At 51.4% G+C, this 17,509-nt stretch overlaps 1 protein-coding gene across 2 annotated transcripts in view; it reads left to right on the top strand.

The window, feature by feature from the left end:
* The window catches only part of CCN4 (cellular communication network factor 4), a 33,728-nt gene extending 21,253 nt beyond the window's left edge, over positions 1–12,475 (top strand). The window contains exons 3-5 of one of the 2 annotated variants that reach the window (XM_082719344.1): positions 3,091–3,351; positions 6,620–6,813; positions 8,396–12,475. In XM_082719344.1, the coding sequence (XP_082575470.1) occupies positions 3,091–3,351; positions 6,620–6,813; positions 8,396–8,695 (755 nt within the window). In that variant the 3' untranslated portion in view covers positions 8,696–12,475. The remainder of the gene's footprint in view (positions 1–3,090; positions 3,352–6,619; positions 6,814–8,395) is intronic. The other variant, XM_082719345.1, reaches the window with a different exon arrangement.
* Positions 12,476–17,509: the final 5,034 nt, after the last annotated feature.

The raw sequence follows: 17,509 nt of genomic DNA, 5'->3' as shown, positions 1-17,509 counted from the left end.
AATACTTCTTTGTGTGGTTGGGATGTCAAGAACCTGACACATGGTAGCCAAATACAGATGAGGGTTCACCCCACCTCCCATCCATCCATCCATCCATCCATCCCTCCATCCCTTGATTCATTCACACAGTTTTGAATAGGTGGGTGATAATGCAACAGTTGGGTTACAACATGGCATGACCCCCTGTTCTTGCTCCCATGCAGCTGACAGTCCATTAGGGAAGGGAGGAAAGTGAAGACCTTGATGGTGGAACCAGGGATTTGAGTTCCTACAGGCCCTTCGGTAAGAGGAAGGCTCACCACACTACTCTAGTACTTGCAAGCCTGAGATTAGATAGGATACGGTTTTCACCAGGAGCCGGTCCTTCCATTAGTTCAAAAGTAAGCGATGTGGGGGCATTAGAGTCTGCTGTGGGTCCAGTCACCATACATGTCGTGCACCCTACTCTCACTCTAGCCAATGGTGGGCAGGCTGCTCAGGGCCACCAGTACCACCACTGTCCCCATCTGCCCCAAATTCCCAGGAGACTGGGAGCAGCTTTTGGAAGCAGTGGTTCCCAATCTTGGCTACAAACTGAATTCACCTGGAGATCTTTAAAAAAATATCAAAGGCCAGGGATGCCTGGGTGGCTCAGTCGGTTGAGCGTCCAACTTCAGCTCAGGTCATTATCCCAGGGTCCTGAGATCAAGTCCCATGTAGGGCTCCTTGCTCAGAGGAGAGACTGCTTCTCTCTCTGCCTGATGCTCCCTCTGCTTGTGTGCATTCTCTCTCTCTCTCTCTCTCTCTCTGATAAATAAATAAATAAATAAAATCTTAAAAAAATATTGAAGTTAAAAAAATTACGAAAATATCAAGTCCCGGGTCCACCCCATATTCTGAGGCATGGTGTGGGCATCAGCATTTTTGAAATCTCCCCAGGTGGTGTCACTGTGTTAAGGGCTCCCGGGCACTCGGTACTGCCTTGCCTACCCAAAGTTCCCCCAACAGGGGCAGAGACCAGGCTTCAGCACACTCCCTTTTCCCCATCCACCAGCGTGTCCACACATGTGCACACACGCGGGCTCACACCTTCCCAGAGCAAGGGCGAGGTCGGTGTGTGACTCAGAACAAAAGGATGAGTGATTCACCCAGTGCTTCCTCTGCTTTGTTTTGTTTTGCCTTGGTTTTTTTTTAAATTTTTTTTTAATTTTTTTATTTTTTTTTCCAATTTCCCCTCCTTTCCTGGTGTCTGGTGGAAGGAAATGGGCTGTGGAGTCAGATCCCCGGGGACCGAGGTACAGCTCTGTCATCACCAGCTGGGTGACCTTGAGCTAATGAATCATTCGACCTCCCTGTCCATCAAATGGGGAAAAGAAAACTCTCCTGGTGAAGTCACTGGGAGAACGGAATGAGATAACATATCATGGTGCCTGGCACAAGATCAGATGGCCTGCAAGCGGTAGTGCCTTTCCTTCTCCCTGCACGATCACTTCCCAGGACAAACAGCCGTCATGCCAGGCTGAGACTCTGCGTCTAGCTGTGTCATCTTCGGCGCGTGACTCAACTTCACTGAGACTCAGTTTTGCTGTATGTGAAAATGGGGTGGTGTTTCCTTATAGGACGAAATCAGCAATGCATGAAAGTCTGGCCCAGAGCAGGTCAGGTGGCCAAGAACAGAGACAGAATTTAGGAACACTTCACTCCTGTTAGATACTGGGATTATTACTATCAACACTTCACTCCTGTTAGATACTGGGATTATTACTATCAACGATCGGCTGCCAGCGAATCCGGGAGATGCGCCGGAGCTGTGGGCAGACTTCGGATTCCAAACTAGTCCTCCTTGGGTGGATGCCCCTGCTGCCTGGGAGCCCTATGCTGGTATTTCCAGACACTGTCCTCAAGGCTACACGGCATCCAGGGGGCAGCGCTGGCGGGGCCCTGCAGCCCCAGGTCCCTTCTGCCCTCCAGGCTTCTGTAACCATGTCCTTCTCATGTCTAAGGAAGAACTCTTGAGGTCACTCACCCCACCACCAGCTCCTCCAAGGACAGAGCATCCATCACTCCCCTGCCAGGGCTCAGGTTATGGGACGAGGAGTGTCTCCCGACTCGTCTCCTCTGCTCCTTACATCTCATCCAGCGGCAATTCCTTCCAAACACACCCAGAAGCTGAGCTCCCCGTCCCTCCAGGGTGTGAGCACGGCCCCCCGCCAGCCTGGACTATAGGGGTGGCCTCCTGACTGTCCCTACTCCCTGTTCTGTTCAGCAGCTCCCGGGCTTTTGTGAAGCACGAGTTGACTCAACAGTTCCTTACGGAGCACACACTGCACGTCTAGCTGCTAACAGTTCTGAGCCACCAAGGAAGCCCACTGTCACCTCATCTCTGGCTACCCCTAACCTCCCAGGTCTCTTCCCTCCCTCCCTAAAAGATCCCCCACCAACACCCATGCCAGCGAACTTCCTTACCTCCTTCCCCCTTTGCCAAAGCAGCACCACACAGGCAAGGGGTCTGCGTTAATCAGCCACTGCCTCCCCCCCACCCACCCCTCCTTTTCGTTGTTCTCGCGCACACCGGGAGCCTTCCGTTCTCTGTATGATCTCTGCATCCCTCCTGAGTGGCCCCCACTGCACGGGAAGCTCTACGAGGGCATGGTTTTGTCCATTTTGTTCACTGTATCTCCAGAGCCCAGAACCTTCCGTAAATGCCTGCCTTGAATGAGTGGGATCTTTGTTCCCAAGTGTTATGATAGGTTTTACACTTGGCCCCTCAGAACCCTGGCCCTAGAGGTCTTCCTCAGTGCTCAGCTCTGTGCCATGTGCTGGGACAGCATGGGTGGGACAGGACAGGTGGCACAGGTTCCAGTCCCGACCAGATTCTGTCTCCTCACCACGGCCAGCCTGGCCCCAGGGTCACTTGATGGCTGGTGGCTGAGTCGCACCCCACACTCTGGGAGGGAGAAGGGGGGCTGGCTGGGCCCTGCCTGCCTTGCCGGCCTGCCAGCCCCCAGGGTGGGCACTCCCCAGGTTCGGGGCCAGGTCCAGGGGCGGGCTGTGTCCCCGTGGGGGCACGATGCCCAGCGGGCCTGACCCGAGTGACACATGTGTTTGCAGAGGTGGTCGGCGTGGGCTGTGTCCTGGACGGGGTGCGCTACACCAACGGCCAGTCTTTCCAGCCCAACTGCAAGTATAACTGCACATGCGTGGATGGCGCGGTGGGCTGCACACCCCTGTGCCTGCGCGCGCGCCCCCCGCGCCTCTGGTGCCATCGTCCCCGGCGGGTCAGCATCCCTGGTCGTTGCTGCCAGCAGTGGGTATGCGACCACGACGCCAGGAGGCCACGCAAGACAACACAGCGCCACACCGGTGCTCTAGGTGGGTGTGAGGAGTCGGAGGACAGAGCGCAGGAGGGGGTGGCGATAGGAGGGGGGAGGGGAGGGGGAGGAGAGGGCGGGGCCCTGACTCTCTATGATTGGCACACAAGTGCAATGACTCCCAGTCCCCAGACCTCTGCCCACCGGCTATGTGACCTTGGCAAAGCCATCTGTGCTCTGCGACCCTATTTCTCTCTGTGTCCCAACTGTTCTGTGAGGTCCTCCCAACACAAAATGAGGAAGAGATTTATAAAGAACAAAGCCAGATCCATGGGATTCATTGTTATCCTACTTAAGAGATTTGACTGGGGCGTATGCAGCACCCGGGGAAGGAGAAGCAGGGATACAAGGTATAAGAGCAGGAGAGGGGGTGGGTGGCTTCCCTCACGATGGAGAATAGATGGGCAGGTGAGGCTGCAGCCAGGTACACAGGCCCGAGGGAAGTCCTGGAAAGGGAGGACAGGGACAAGCCCACTGGTTTTACCACTGCTTGCTGCAGTGGCCCAACGCCAGCCTCTTAGCAGGTACCAAATCCATAGTTGTCTTAGGGATGGATAAATGGATAGATGGATGGGCAGGTGGATGGATGGATGGATGGATGGTTGGGCCAATGAGGATCCGAGCTAGGCCAATGGAAGTGGAAGTGGCAAGGAAGGGACAGAGGTGAGAGAGACGCTGCGTGAGAAGTAAGCCTGAGGCCATGGCCTCAATCCACTGCGAGGAATGAAGGAGAGAGAGGGTAGACAGTGACTCTCGGGGCTCATCGTGACCTGGGAGGGAAAATGAGAGGGACACATTGAGGATAAAGAATTGCACTGTTTGAAACAGCTTGAGTTTGAGGCTGGCATGGCCCAGAGGAGTTCTGAGGGTGCTGGTAATTTTTTAAAAAGCTATTAAGTGCATGAGATTGCTCAAGGAGGCTGTGCTGAGCAGCGTTTCTCAGCCTGGGTTCAGATATCTCAAACCTGAGACTCCTGTGCACTGTGTGATGTTTAGTGGCACTTCTGGCCTCTACCTGCCCCCCCCCAAGTAGCAACAACCCCCAATACCTCCAGACGTTGCTGTTTGTACCCTGGGGCACCCAGTCGTCTGGGGGAGAACCACGTGTGTGGCCCCGGAGATCCCGCCATTCAAGGCGAGGGAGAGAAGAGAGCGGGGGAAGACAAATCCAAGAGGCAGGATGAAAACCGGAGAAAGAGGTTTGGCAGGAGCCAAGTGAAGAAGGTGTTCCAGAGAACGCCCTGGAAAGCCGGGGTCCGAGGGGACCAGCCCAGGCGTTGGAGACCTGCCTCCAGGCTGTGTGCCCTCAGTGGCTCTGCCTGCGTGGGGGTGATCCTGCCCTGCCCGCCCTTCAGGGGTACACAGTCTCTCTGGAGGGGTTTGGGGGTGGCTCCCAGGGTCTGAGCCAGCCCCATGAAGAGGCCGTCCCATGTCCATGGAGGAGGTGGCAGGGGAAGCTCTGTCCTAGCAGGCCCGCCGCACCCCCCACGGCAGAGCCACACATGGGTCACTGGGGGCGGGGCCGTGGCTGTCTGCCCATTGTGTGTGGCCCAGTGACCCCGTTCTGACCCAGGACAAGCAGGGCCCCCGCCTGCTGGTGGGCGACCCAGAAACCAAAGCCGTTTTATCCTCCCAGGCAAATCCTTCCCTCCGCCGCCCTGCTCTGCGCTCGCCCCGCGGCCATCCCCGCCCCACTCTCCTCTGTCCTCAGATGCTTCTCCCGCTTTCCTCCACCTCTCAAGTCTCTCGCAGCTCCCCTCTCTCACGCCTTCATCCCGCCCTATTCCCTGCACGCCCGCTACCTTGGTGGGGGTGGGGGTGGGCATCCGGCGCTGCCCCTTCCCCTTGCTCCCTCCTTCCGATTCCATTAGTATCTCCTCTTCGCTACATTTCCCCTTCCCACTCGCTGCCCCTCCCCCACTCTTTTATTCCTTTCCTGCCCCCTCCTGTTCTCCCCCATAAACCATGCAACGCTCGCTCTCTCCTCCTCTCCCCGCCCGTACCCTACCGTCCGTCTCTCCCTCTCTCTCCCTCTGCTTGTCCCTTCCTCGGCTTCCCGTGATGCCCACCTGCTGGGTGCATGTGCGTGTGTCAGGGCTGGACTGACTGACGTCCTCTTCAAACCCTCCTCTCGTGTATCTCGTGGTCTTTCCGTGGGATCCATCTTCTCCCTTCCTGGCTTTTTATCGTCCGTTTCTCCATTACTCAGAGACCACTCCCCACATTCTAGATGCTGCGATTCGTACGTTAATAGAGCCAGACAAGTCCATAGTCCATAGTGTCTCATGGTTCACCTCCCCTTCCAATTTCCCTCAACTCCCTTCTCCTCTCCATCTCCCCATGTCCTCCATGTTAATTGTTCTGAAAAACAACCTGAGGGTTTTGAGGGGGCGGGGGGTGGGCGGTTGGGGGAACCAGGTGGTGGGTATTAAGGAGGGCACGGATTGCATGGAGCGCTGGGTGTGGGGCAAAAAACATGAACACTGTTACGCTGAAAAGAAATTAAAAAAAAAAAAAGTTTAGAAAAGAAAAAATAAAAAATAGAGCCAGACAAGACTTGTGCAGTTAACAGTCAAGAAACCATACGAGCTCACATTTACTGAGCCAGGGATGGCTCCCAGCTTTCACAGATGTGAGGACGATGCTATCGCCAAACCCCATTTGCAGGTGGGGAGACTGAGACAGGAGGTGGGCGCTATGGAAGTTCCAACTACTGAGTGGCTTTGCTCAGAGTTGAACCCAGGGGACGTGGCTGTGTGTGTCCTTATCCACTCTGTCCTCAGCATCACCCGGCTTAGACATCAGGCACCAGCGTATAGACACTCCCTCTGATTTTCTCCATCTGAACTTGACCTCTGTAGGGGTAGGGCCAGTACACTCCATTCTTCAAATCCCAGGGCCTTGCAGATGCCTGATACATACTCAGTCAACAGGTCCTTTCATTGTCACACCAGCCGTGGAAGGCTGTTCCAGTGAGGACACTGAGACCCGGAGGGAATTATCTGGAACCAGATAGCTTATAGGTAGTTGAATAGGATGGTAGGATTTGCACTCCGGTCCGCCTGTCTGTGAAGATGGTTTTTCCTCTGGAGAACTACAGGAGCTCAGAACGGGTCCTCCTTTGCCAGGGGACCCATGATGGTTAGAAGTGGACTTGCCCTTTTGGGGCTGGGGGTCGACAGCCCATCCCCCTCCCCTTGGAGGTTCAGGTGGGAGAGAGGGGCTGCCAGCAGCTGGAAATTCATGGGCAGTCTGGTCTCTATCCTCAGCGGCCACGGGTGAGATGGAGTCGTGGCACAGGAACTGCCTCACCTACACAAGCCCCTGGAGCCCCTGCTCTACCACCTGCGGCTTGGGGGTCTCTACCCGGATCTCCAATGTCAACAGCCGCTGCTGGCCTGAGCAAGAGAGCCGCCTGTGCAGCCTGCGGCCCTGTGACGTGGACATCCGTCCGCACATCAAGGTCAGTCCACCTCCCCCGGGCAGGGAAGAGGGAGCCATGTTGGACTTGCAGGCAGTAGAGCCTGCTTCAAGCCTGGCCCCTGGACTTCCTCGTGGGCGCCCTTTGTGAAATGGGAAGACGCGTGGTGCCGGGGAGGGACCCTCGCTGACTGCCGCTCCCCCCTGCTCCTGTCCCAGCCCACACGGCCCCCGGCACAGGCATGACAGCCATGCTGGGCAGTCGGGGAGCTGGAAACAGGGCTCAAGACAGCGGAGGTTCAGTGGCCGTCTGTTGCTCGCTGCGTGTGACGGGGGCCACTCTCTATGTCTTAGAACCCCAGGCCCCTCATCAGTAAAACGTGGCGTGGGTCTCAGGCCTCGCCTCCAGCTTGCAGAGTCTAAGATCCTTAAAACAAGGGATCTGGGATAGAGTAGGTCACGGCGGTTAGAAATGAGTCTGATTGGCCTCTCTCAAGGCCTCCTCACTTCTGTCTTAGGACTGGTCATCTGCGTTGCCCGGAAAAGAAAAAAAAAGAAAAGAAAAACTCAGCACTGACTCCATTTTTGGAGTACTGATAGTCTTGGGGTTGCTGAGGAGAGGGGGGCCTGGTAGACAAGGCAACTCAGCACCCCCAGATCCTCCTCGCTGGCTGTCCCCGCCCCTGCTCCCATGAGCTCCGTGCTGCCCAGCGGGATTCTTCCACCTCGTCCTTCTCCTCCCCTTCTCTCTTCTTCTCCCTGTCTGATCAGGGACCTTGGCCATGCTGGCCTTCTGTACTTGGGGCTCGGTACACAGTAGGCACTCAGCCGATGTGGCTTCGCTGAGAGCATGGACAGAAAGGCTACCAGCAGCAGGAGAAACAGGAGCAAAGGTCCTAAGCTGGTGACTGCCTGGGGCCCTTGAGGGTCTCCCCCAACGTCTCAAGTCCTCGCTGCTGGTTCACGCTTCCCACCAAATTTTGGTTTTACAATTATGAACCTCAGATGGTTTTTCGAACCGTATACGCCTCAGCCCCCACGGAGCCTGGCTCTGCACCACGACCCTCCCTGTTCCGGCATGGCACTGGTCCACAGTAGAGCCATGCCTGCGATGAGCTTTGTGAGTGCCTACGGTGTACCAAGCACGGACTTGGACTGTAGAGTCATAGAAAGGGCCTGCTCTTGACTGGCCCACATCCCAGCGGAGAGACAGAACACACTCTGGTTGGACAAGTTAGGTGAGGAGGGTATGTACGAGAGCCTGGGGGTAGAGAGGAGGAGGAACAGGTTAGGGGAACGTGCATCTCCCCAGTCATGGAGCCCCGGGATGGGTCTGCTACTCACTAGCTGGGGTGTTGGGTGGACTGGAAAAGCGACACGGGCATTCTCTGTTGGGGACAGAGATACAATGATACAATGCCCTGAGAGGTCCGCGGTTAGTCCTGCATAGTGTGGCTGGGCCTTCCTGTGTTTGGGGAGGTCCTTCCCAGCTTAAAGGAGCCACAGAACTGAAGGAAAGGTGCAGTGGTCCCACATGGTGCATGCAAAGGGAGAATTGAGGGCTTGGTGGGGAGGAGTGGCTGTTCATCTTCTGAGCAACCCAGCTGGAACCACCTTTCCTGCAGGAAGGGAAGAAGTGTTTGGCCGTGTACCAGCCAGAGGCACCCATGAACTTCACCCTCGCCGGCTGCATCAGCACACGCTCCTACCGGCCGAAGTACTGTGGGGTCTGCACGGACAGCAGGTGCTGCATCCCCTACAAGTCCAAGACAATCGATGTCACCTTCCAGTGTCCCGATGGGCCTGGTTTCTCCCGCCAGGTCCTATGGATTAATGCTTGCTTCTGCAACCTGAGTTGTAGGAATCCCAACGATATCTTTGCTGACTTAGAGTCCTATCCTGACTTCTCAGAAATTGCCAATTAGGCAGACACAAAACACGGGGCTCGGGGCCTGGCCCAGTGTTTGCAAGCCAGCCAGCCCTCTGAGGCCCACACTTGAGCCCTCTTCATCCACTTCCCACTGACTTCTAACTATCCTGATCCAGATCCTTGGCCCCCTGTCCTGTCTCCATCTACCCGAATGTCCCATGCTGCATACACACTCCAGAAAAAGTGTCCATCTCCAAAGATTCTGGACAAAACCCAAGCCTGTCCAAGTCACCGGAAGTCTTGCCGGATCTCGCCGGAGTTCCGAGGAACAGCATCAGCGAGGCACTTAATATCACTCATTTCCGTTCTCGATCCCGAGCCATGAGACTCTTTGGGTCTATTCAGAAGGACAGATGGGATGTAGGACCCTGGACCAGTCTATCATCTGAGCCCTGCCAAGGGGCACCCTAACAGACAGTTCTGACCATAGCCCACCCACGGAGCTCTGATTCCGAAGATCTGTGCACCCTAAAGTCACCAAATATTTGCCAAGTGTTTGGTTGTTTGGTTTTGAATTTTAATGGAAAATTGTGTTCATTAGCCTAGGTTTTGTGGAAGTTAAGTCTGTCTTCATCCCTGCCCAGTAAAGGGTAAAAATTGGATTCATTTTGGTCAGAAATGCAATTTAATAACTTTCACTCTTTTTCATGGGAAAAGTCTCTAGGGTCAGAGCAGGGTCAGCTCATTCTCAGAAGTGTCGGCCCCTAGCAATGAATCTGATGCTCATCCACAGGACAGGGGCAGCCGGCCAGCTCCGGCTCGCATCCACGCCCTCTCTCTGCTGGGGGGCTCGTGGGAGTTGGTAGAGCCCCTACGACAGCCCCTGGGGCCCCTGGGAATGGCTTCCGGGAGCATTTCTGCTCTTGCAGAGCCCTGGGCGACCCCGTCATTGTCCGGGCCAGCCCAACTTGAAATAACCGACATAGCTATAGGCTGGATGTGGCTCAAACCAAGAACTGGAGCCAACTCAGCACGAGCCTGGGAAGCCAGAGTCGTCGGGTGACCCCCTCGGCGCAGGACACCTCTCTTTCTGCCACAGGGACCCCTTCCACAGACTTAGGGTCTGTGGACCCAAACAACCCAGTTCTGGTGTGAAGACAGAGGTATACCAGTTGTTTAGAAACAGAAATATATTTTAACAGGAATCAAAAGCCAAAAAGGGGTTGGAGCCAAAACAGAACAGAGAGCTGTTAGGAGTTGAAACGAGGTTATTATTTATGTTATTAGTAGAATATAAATATTTACTGTTCTCTTTCTTTTATTTAGTACCTTTTGGGTCTCAGTGCTCTCTGTGCATTAGCTCCTGGAGAAGCTTTGCAATGCTGAAAAGTGCCCAGTATTATTTCTATTCTCACAAATGTGAAATGGAAGCCCAGAGAGGTATGGAGCCTTGACCAAAGTCGCCCGGCTGGTGAGAGAGGGAGCGGGGATTCTAATCCAAGTCGAGCTGACTTTCTAAGCCACGTCGCTGTCCCTGCGTGTACAGCTTCCAGACGTGTCGAGCGGGAAAATATGTCGGCATCACCGACTTCACGGTCTCCTTTCTTACTCTTTTTACTGTCTCTCTGGCTCCTTTTCCAAGAGAAGAGTATCTGACTTTCTGATGTTTTAGGTGCCTGAGCATCCAAAAATACATGGGCTAGACAAAACCCCATGGATTCCCTGCCGATTCCACCCCCCCAAATCAGAACCAGCTCTCGTCGTGCATTTAAAAGATGATTTTGTCTACCCAGTGCTGCTGATGAGGGATGTGTAAGCTGTTCCTCAGGGAATTCTGTGTGGTGTGCAGAGGTTATTCTGGAGGAGGACCAAGGGTGGGAATGGGCCCGCCTGACTGTACCTCCCACATGCCTGGTCCAGTACAAGGCATACAGTGGTGCTCAACACATATTTGATGAATTAAAAAAAACCTTGTATGTTTTCCTACTTTTACTCAGAGGCTTTCTTCTTCCAAAGGTACATGCCAGTCTAATTTTCATCAGCCAAGTCTTATTTTAAGCGCCATAGGGAAAGAGGCATTTAATATTTAAAGAAAGGTATATTTTTATTGGGGAAAAAAAAAAAGAATTCTTGTGTGAAGAGCTTTCGCCCTACGAATAGACTCTCCAATGAGCCCATGTGTGTCAGATTTTCTCAGAGTGAGATCTGTAAATGACAAGGACTGGGTGACAGCTAACCGCATTTGAAATTCAGCAGAAACCCAAGAGCTAGGTTCTTAATGAATTTGCATCCCAATTTGGGAAAATGAGCATAGCTTCCAAGATCCTGGGAAGCCGGGCTGGAGAAATCTGGGATTATCCTGGGACTGAGAGGGCCAGCGTGTTTTGAGAAACAGACCGGTCCAGGGCAGAGAACGCCTCAGCCTCATGTTACCACGTCACTGGGAAGGAGGTTCGGGGCAATGTAAGTAAGGAAGATCTCTCCAGCGGCCACGGTCACTCTGCCCTGGTGCAACCTACTTCCGTCAAAGTTAGGAATAAATAATCCCAATGCAAAAATGTCTCTTTATTGAAAGCTTACGTGGTACCACCCACTTTGCTAGCTTTTAAATTCTCTTACTCATGATCACAACCATTGTAAGTAAGCCTCTCGTTCCCATCTTTTCCACGAAAAGTTTGAGACTCAAAGAGGCTGAGAATTCAGCCAAAACACGCTGGAGCCCAAATTCCAGTTTACTGCACTGGGCCTTGCTCTCCGGGAGGCCTCCAGGCAGAGTGCAAATGACCCCCAACCGAGTGTTTATTGGCTGGGGAATCCAGTGGGTGAGATAAATGAGCTCTCTAGTCCTTCCTAACTCCAGGAAAGGATTTGTTAACCTTTGTTGAAGAAATCCAGATTCGTGCTCAGAGTGAATTTCTTGGGTGCGCTCAGGCGGGCAGAGAGAGGAAACCTGCCTTCACCAAACCACTGCTTCTTGCTAAACCTTGAGCATTTGGGGAGCACCCGAGGGCCAGGCCTGGGCTAGGTGCTTCACTGCAATAACTTATTCAATCCTCATATCAAACCTACAAGGTGTAGCATTATAATCATTTTCCCATTTTAGAGGTAGGACACTGGGGCTCACAGGGGCTAATCGCTCAGTGTCTTACCAAGTAGTGAACTGTGGACCAGGATTGCAAACCCAGGTCAGTCTGACACCTGAGCCATCTTTCCTGTCACTAAGCCCAGTTAGCATGCCCCCCCCAATTAAAAGATACAAGAGACGCTTTACCGACAAGACAATAATTACAATGATAATTTCAAAGTGATTCAGGGAGTGAATAAAGAAAGTAGATTCGAATGATATGATCCAACTGATATAATTTCATTAACATTGTACTGTGTTAGAGATAATGGGGAAGCAATGTAGCCCCTGACTAGTCTATTGAATTAGGTCACTGCCTTTTTAAGGACTTATCTTGATCCAAAGTAACTGCCTTAAGTCTGCACAGCTGGGACTCGTGAACAGTCAGAATGGTCACCTGTGTATCTCTACACATACACACGTGTGTGTCTGTGTGTGTGTATATCTATATCATATTCAGACTGTGACTTCGTATTTAAGTATTCCTACTGCCATTTTTGCAAGGGACTAAAATACAAAAGAAGGAATGTCTCAGAATTTCCCAACAGAGAAAAAAACAGCACTTGGGCAATCTGTCATGTTTTATAACATTCCTCATTTTCTCATGATCTGTGTAGCAGAGAACGTGTTTGTTCGATGTGAAGGATTTTCATTGCTCAAATTCCCCATTTATGTTTTTCTCCTTAAAGCAATAAATCATCAGCAAAATCACCTCCTGGGTTTGGTGGGTTTTCTTGTACATTCAGTTATGATGCGCAAAGACAGAGCATTGAGTACATTTGATAAATGTGCAGATGGTGGAAAGTTAGGTCCCAGATAGTTTACGTATGGTAATAAAAATAGCTAGACATTTGGAGATGGGCTCAGAAGGATGAATTCTGGAATTCACAAAAGGTCAGTACTACAAATGGGTCCGGGCTGGAAGACACCTCCCACAAATACAAAAAGGAAACTTTAACATTCCTGTGTTCATTTGTTCATTCCCTGTCTCATTTATTCAGTGCCTTTCTACATCTCCAACTAGACTGTGGGTGCCTTGAGGTCAAGGACTATGACTGCATCCTCTTGGCCTCGCACAGTGTGCGCCATGTGTCAGGAGCTGGGTAAGCAGGGCTTGGACCCATGGAGAGACGGAGAGGGGCGGGTATCTATTGCCAGCTGCCTTAGGTACTGGTGGGAGTAGAGAGACAGATAAGGCACGTTGCGGGATGAAATGGAAAGGGCTCTGACCTTGGGAGTCAAGTGGATCTTTTCGTACCTTATTCCTTCCTGGAATTCCTCTCTGCACCCACCTGAGCCTCAGTTTCCCCAGGTGTGAAATGCAGGAAATGACTGCACCTTCCTCAGGGGGATGATGCCGTGATGAATAAAATGCAAATGACATGCAAAGTTTGGAACAGAGCTTGGCAGACCATAAGTGCTTAACAAAACCAGTTATTATTGGCCGATGTTTCCGTGTCCTTGTGTCCTTGTCCGTGTCCGTGTCCTTGTGAATGGGGGATAGTCAGCAAACGTAGAGTAAAAATTCGAGTCAGTGTGTGTGTCTGTATATTTTGTTTTCGATCATTGTTTCACAGCAGCAAATATAAAGAGAAAGTGTCAGCAATGTTTAGTTGAGTGTTTTTCTACTTTAATCGTATGCTGCTTGCTCCCTCACCTTTTCTGTTTGATGTTTTCATTAGATGTTATAATTTGATGAAACACTGGTTCTTTAAGGCAGGAAAGGCATTCTTGTCTGTCCCCCAAACCCAGTGCAGCACATAGCACGCGCCCTACTGTGTGAACAGATGTGCATCCAGCTGAGTACACAGGGTGAAAGACATGCGTGATGCCTTCTGGCCAAACCCCCCTCCTCCACTACCTCCAAAACACGTTCTGCTACTGTAACAAAGTCAGAGGAGTGTCAATTCCAAGAAAAGAATAATTGCCTCATGAATTCTTTCCAAGAACATTTCTATCCTGAAGCAGAACCTTCTCAAAACCAGAAGTTAGATCATGGAATCCTATGGATGCCCCAGATTAAGATAAATGTGCAGATTTGGGGAGAAATTTATGATGACTTCTCAGGTGGGTGAAGTTTGGGGAACACGGCATTTGGCGGAAATGGCCAGAGCATTTTATCGCGAAGGTAAAAAAGCACACGGCAGAGAAGTCGGTGTTCTCCGTCCCCTCCCCGAGGAAAGGAAAATGCCAAAGCGTCCTCCGTACTGAGAAGTCTGGATTCCAGCTGAGTCTGGGTTCTTTCCCGGTGTGGAACTGAGCGAAAATGTCTTCTAAGGAGATGACAAAGCTGGCACCACGCCCCTGTATGTTTTCATATAATATATTCTATAAAGAATGTTTCCAGATTTCCGTGCTAAACGGGATTGCTCTCATTTTTCACACAATATGAACAAAGTGGATTTCTTAGTTCATCACATACAGAGGCAGAGGCAGCTACTAAAAGGAGGCTTATTGATAGCCATGAGAAAATGTCAGCCCGCCAACAGAGGGGAGAGAATAATTGAGAGGCAGGTAGAAGATAACGGTAATACACAGGTCACCGGAGCCTGGGTGGGACCATTTAACAGAGGAACAAACATCTCCACAAGCAACACAAGCCTTAAGGGCATCTGTAGGTTCAGGCCGGGGAACTCAGCCGACGTTCTGCAATCCCGACACATCGATCGCTGGTTCTATTCATCATGTGCTCAGTGAACTGTTTTTAGAGGCAGCGAGGGACATGGTCCACTTTAGAAATGCCTGGGCAAGTCATCTAATCTCTCTGAACCCTGGCTGTCTTATCTGTGAAACAAGGATCACTCATCCTGAGAGATAGAGAATAAAAAAGGGGAAAGAAAAATACTACTTGCTAAATATTACACTTATTAGAGGAAGTGTTTCTCCATTTAACAAAAACCTGCTGAAACGCCCTGGGCATTTTGTGTTGGTCCTAAGGACACAGAAGAAATGCCATTGCCAGAGAAAAGGACACCCAAGGTAACCCACAGTTGAAATACTGCACGTTCTACTGGGTCCGGCTCTGCAGGACACCCTTGTCACATGGTGGGTGCTTCCTGCGGAGGGCGGGTAATTAGGAAAATACTTCTCAGAGCAGGGGTGAGCAAGGCTCTGTCTTGCAACAGTGAGTTTGGCTGTCAGTGAATTTGACCATGAAGAGTGCATAGCAGTTCACGTGTTATAACTACACCCATTGCTTAGAACCCCTGATGCACTTATGTTGGGGGAGGGGTTGGGAGGAGGGTGAACCCAGTCATAGTTGATTGGACAGCAAGTGCACACCTAAGTCAAGCTGAATCAGCGGTTTTCTTTCCCTTAGGAGACACAAAGTCCTGACTTGTTCCATGTCCAAGAGCCTGAAGGTCAGAGCCCTTGGGTTAGGACTACCATTTTAGGCTTAGGAGATATAGAGAAATCTGATTCTTTGGAAGAACAAAGAACGAGGCTGATGGGCTCCCCAGGGTCCCTCCCTCATCTGGTCTCCAACCTCTTAAGGCCAACTTTTACTCTTTGCCCCTGGATTCCACATGGGACACACCTGAAGGGTTTCCACGCAGCCCAGCTAGCCCAAGACAAGTAGGTAACCAGAAGGATCGGGGTTACATCAAGGGACCGATCCAATGATCAACAGTGAAGCTGTATCTGAGAAGGGACAATGAAGGTGGTGGCAGGTCAAGTCCCCAATGTCCCTACAGATCCTACACATGGTTCATCTCCATGCACACTTGCTCTGCTGGCTACTACTGAAACCCAAAGGTTAGGGGACAGAAACCAAAACAGGCATCTAGGAGAACAGAAATAGGTCCCCCCAGCAGGCAGAAATCCTCTGAGTGTAGCGTCTCTCAATAGCCATCTGGTGCATGCACGCACCTGCCACAGCTCTTCCTCCGGGGGAAGCCCAAGCCCCAAGCTATGAGCATGGCGGGTCCAGCCGTGGCTGCACCACGCCCCCACTCCCAAAGCCAACCTAGGCACCCACCGCGTGCTTCTGGGCTCTTCCACTACCCGCCCTCTCTCTGTTCTGACTCCTGCCCAGGACCCGATGCAGAAAAGGGGCTTTCTAGTGAGTGTGGGAAAAGTTCCTTCTCCCGTGTGTAAAGTAGGCTTCCCTAACATGGGGTGCTCCGACCCATGTCGGAGGGGCCATGTACTGGGATGAGGGTAAAACGCATCTTTGTGTTGACTAATCTGATGGCGGTTTAGCGTACCCCCCTCATTTAAGTGTACGCAACACACCCCAATATCACCGACTGAAATCACACCATGGCAGGTTATCTGCTTGGTCACCCGCCCCCGTCTCCACTACAGGCTCCTCACAAAGGCCCACGTCTTCCCTCCTCCGCACCGGGGTCTACACAGTCCCCGTGGCTAGGAAAGCCGCCTTACCCTTCTGTGCTGTGCTAACAACTCTGTGTCAGCCCAAATTCATTTCTGAAATCACAGCAGATCTCCTCCCTGAACCATAGCGCAGACATCAAGTTTTATAGGGAATTTATAGCGAAATTACACTTGAAGGAACTCTCCCACGTAAGTGAAGAAAATCCCGCATAAATAACAGCAAGATAGCTATTTAAAAGGGAAGGCAGGCTTGAGTGGGGTCTGTCTTCAGCAATTTAGTGACCTCCTTCCAAAGAACAAGTGTAGGAAAGCAGAAAAGTTAACAGGGCAGTGGAGGACCCTGGCCAACTCTGCCTCAGCCAGGTGATCAGGGTCGACGGTGTTGAGTGGGGACTCCCGATGACTCATCACGCTGTTGGCATGGCACGGTCTCTGCGATCTTCCTTCCAAAAACCCATCGCTCCAGTGGAGCCATGAGAATAGTATCATAGAACCCTTCACGGAGGGACAGTCACAAAATGCCTGACAAGCACTTCTCAAAGGTATCAAGGTCCTCTAAAGCAGGGAAAGTTGGAGACACCGTTACAGACCAAGAGAAGTTAGGGAGACATGAGGACACATACCGTGTGGCATCCTGGATGGAATCCGGGGACAGAAAAAGAACAGCGACAAGGTAGTGACATTCCAAGGAAGTATGGAGCTTAGTTAATAGTTAATTACCAATGCTGATTTCTTAGTTGTGACCAGTGCACCGTAGCAAAGTGAGGTCTTACTAACAGTGTGGGGTATATGGGAACTCTCCACTGTCTTTCCAATTGTTCTCCAAATTTTAAATTTTAAACTAATTCCAAGCCGCCTAAGTAACAGATATTAAAACCTGTTGTGTTTAAATTATTTTTTTAGTCTAGTAGAAACAAGCATTATAACGGTTGTCATTGGGTGTGAGGAGGAGTGGTTTTATCACATGCTTTGCTGTAATAAAAATAAAACGTAAGGGATGTTTCCTTCTAAATACGGGTTGAAAACTTTTAATCCTTTGTTGCTGTGCCGTCTGAGCTATGGAGCCCCCGAAATAGGGCTGGTCTGAATTGAGAGGTACTGTAGTGTGAATTACTGATTTTCTTAGCATAAAGGTGAATTATCTTAATCATTGTCATACTGATTCTATGTTGAAATGGTTGATATTCTGGATATGCTGGGTTAAAGGAAACATACTAAAATTCTCTGGTTTCTACCTTTTAAAATACGACTATTAGAGAAGGTAAACTTATATCGGTGGCTCGCATTGTAGTCTTCGGGGACAGTGATGTCCTAAGGCAGGCGTTGGGAATTCCCAGGTGAGGAAGGACCCCTCCCGCCATGTGGGGCTACACACCCACTCTCTCAGAGGAAGAAGACACAAGCCAC

This window comes from Mustela nivalis (assembly GCF_964662115.1).
Source record: "Mustela nivalis genome assembly, chromosome: 2".
NCBI classification, from domain to species: Eukaryota; Metazoa; Chordata; class Mammalia; order Carnivora; family Mustelidae; genus Mustela; species Mustela nivalis.
This window is presented reverse-complemented; position numbering and strand designations above follow the sequence as displayed.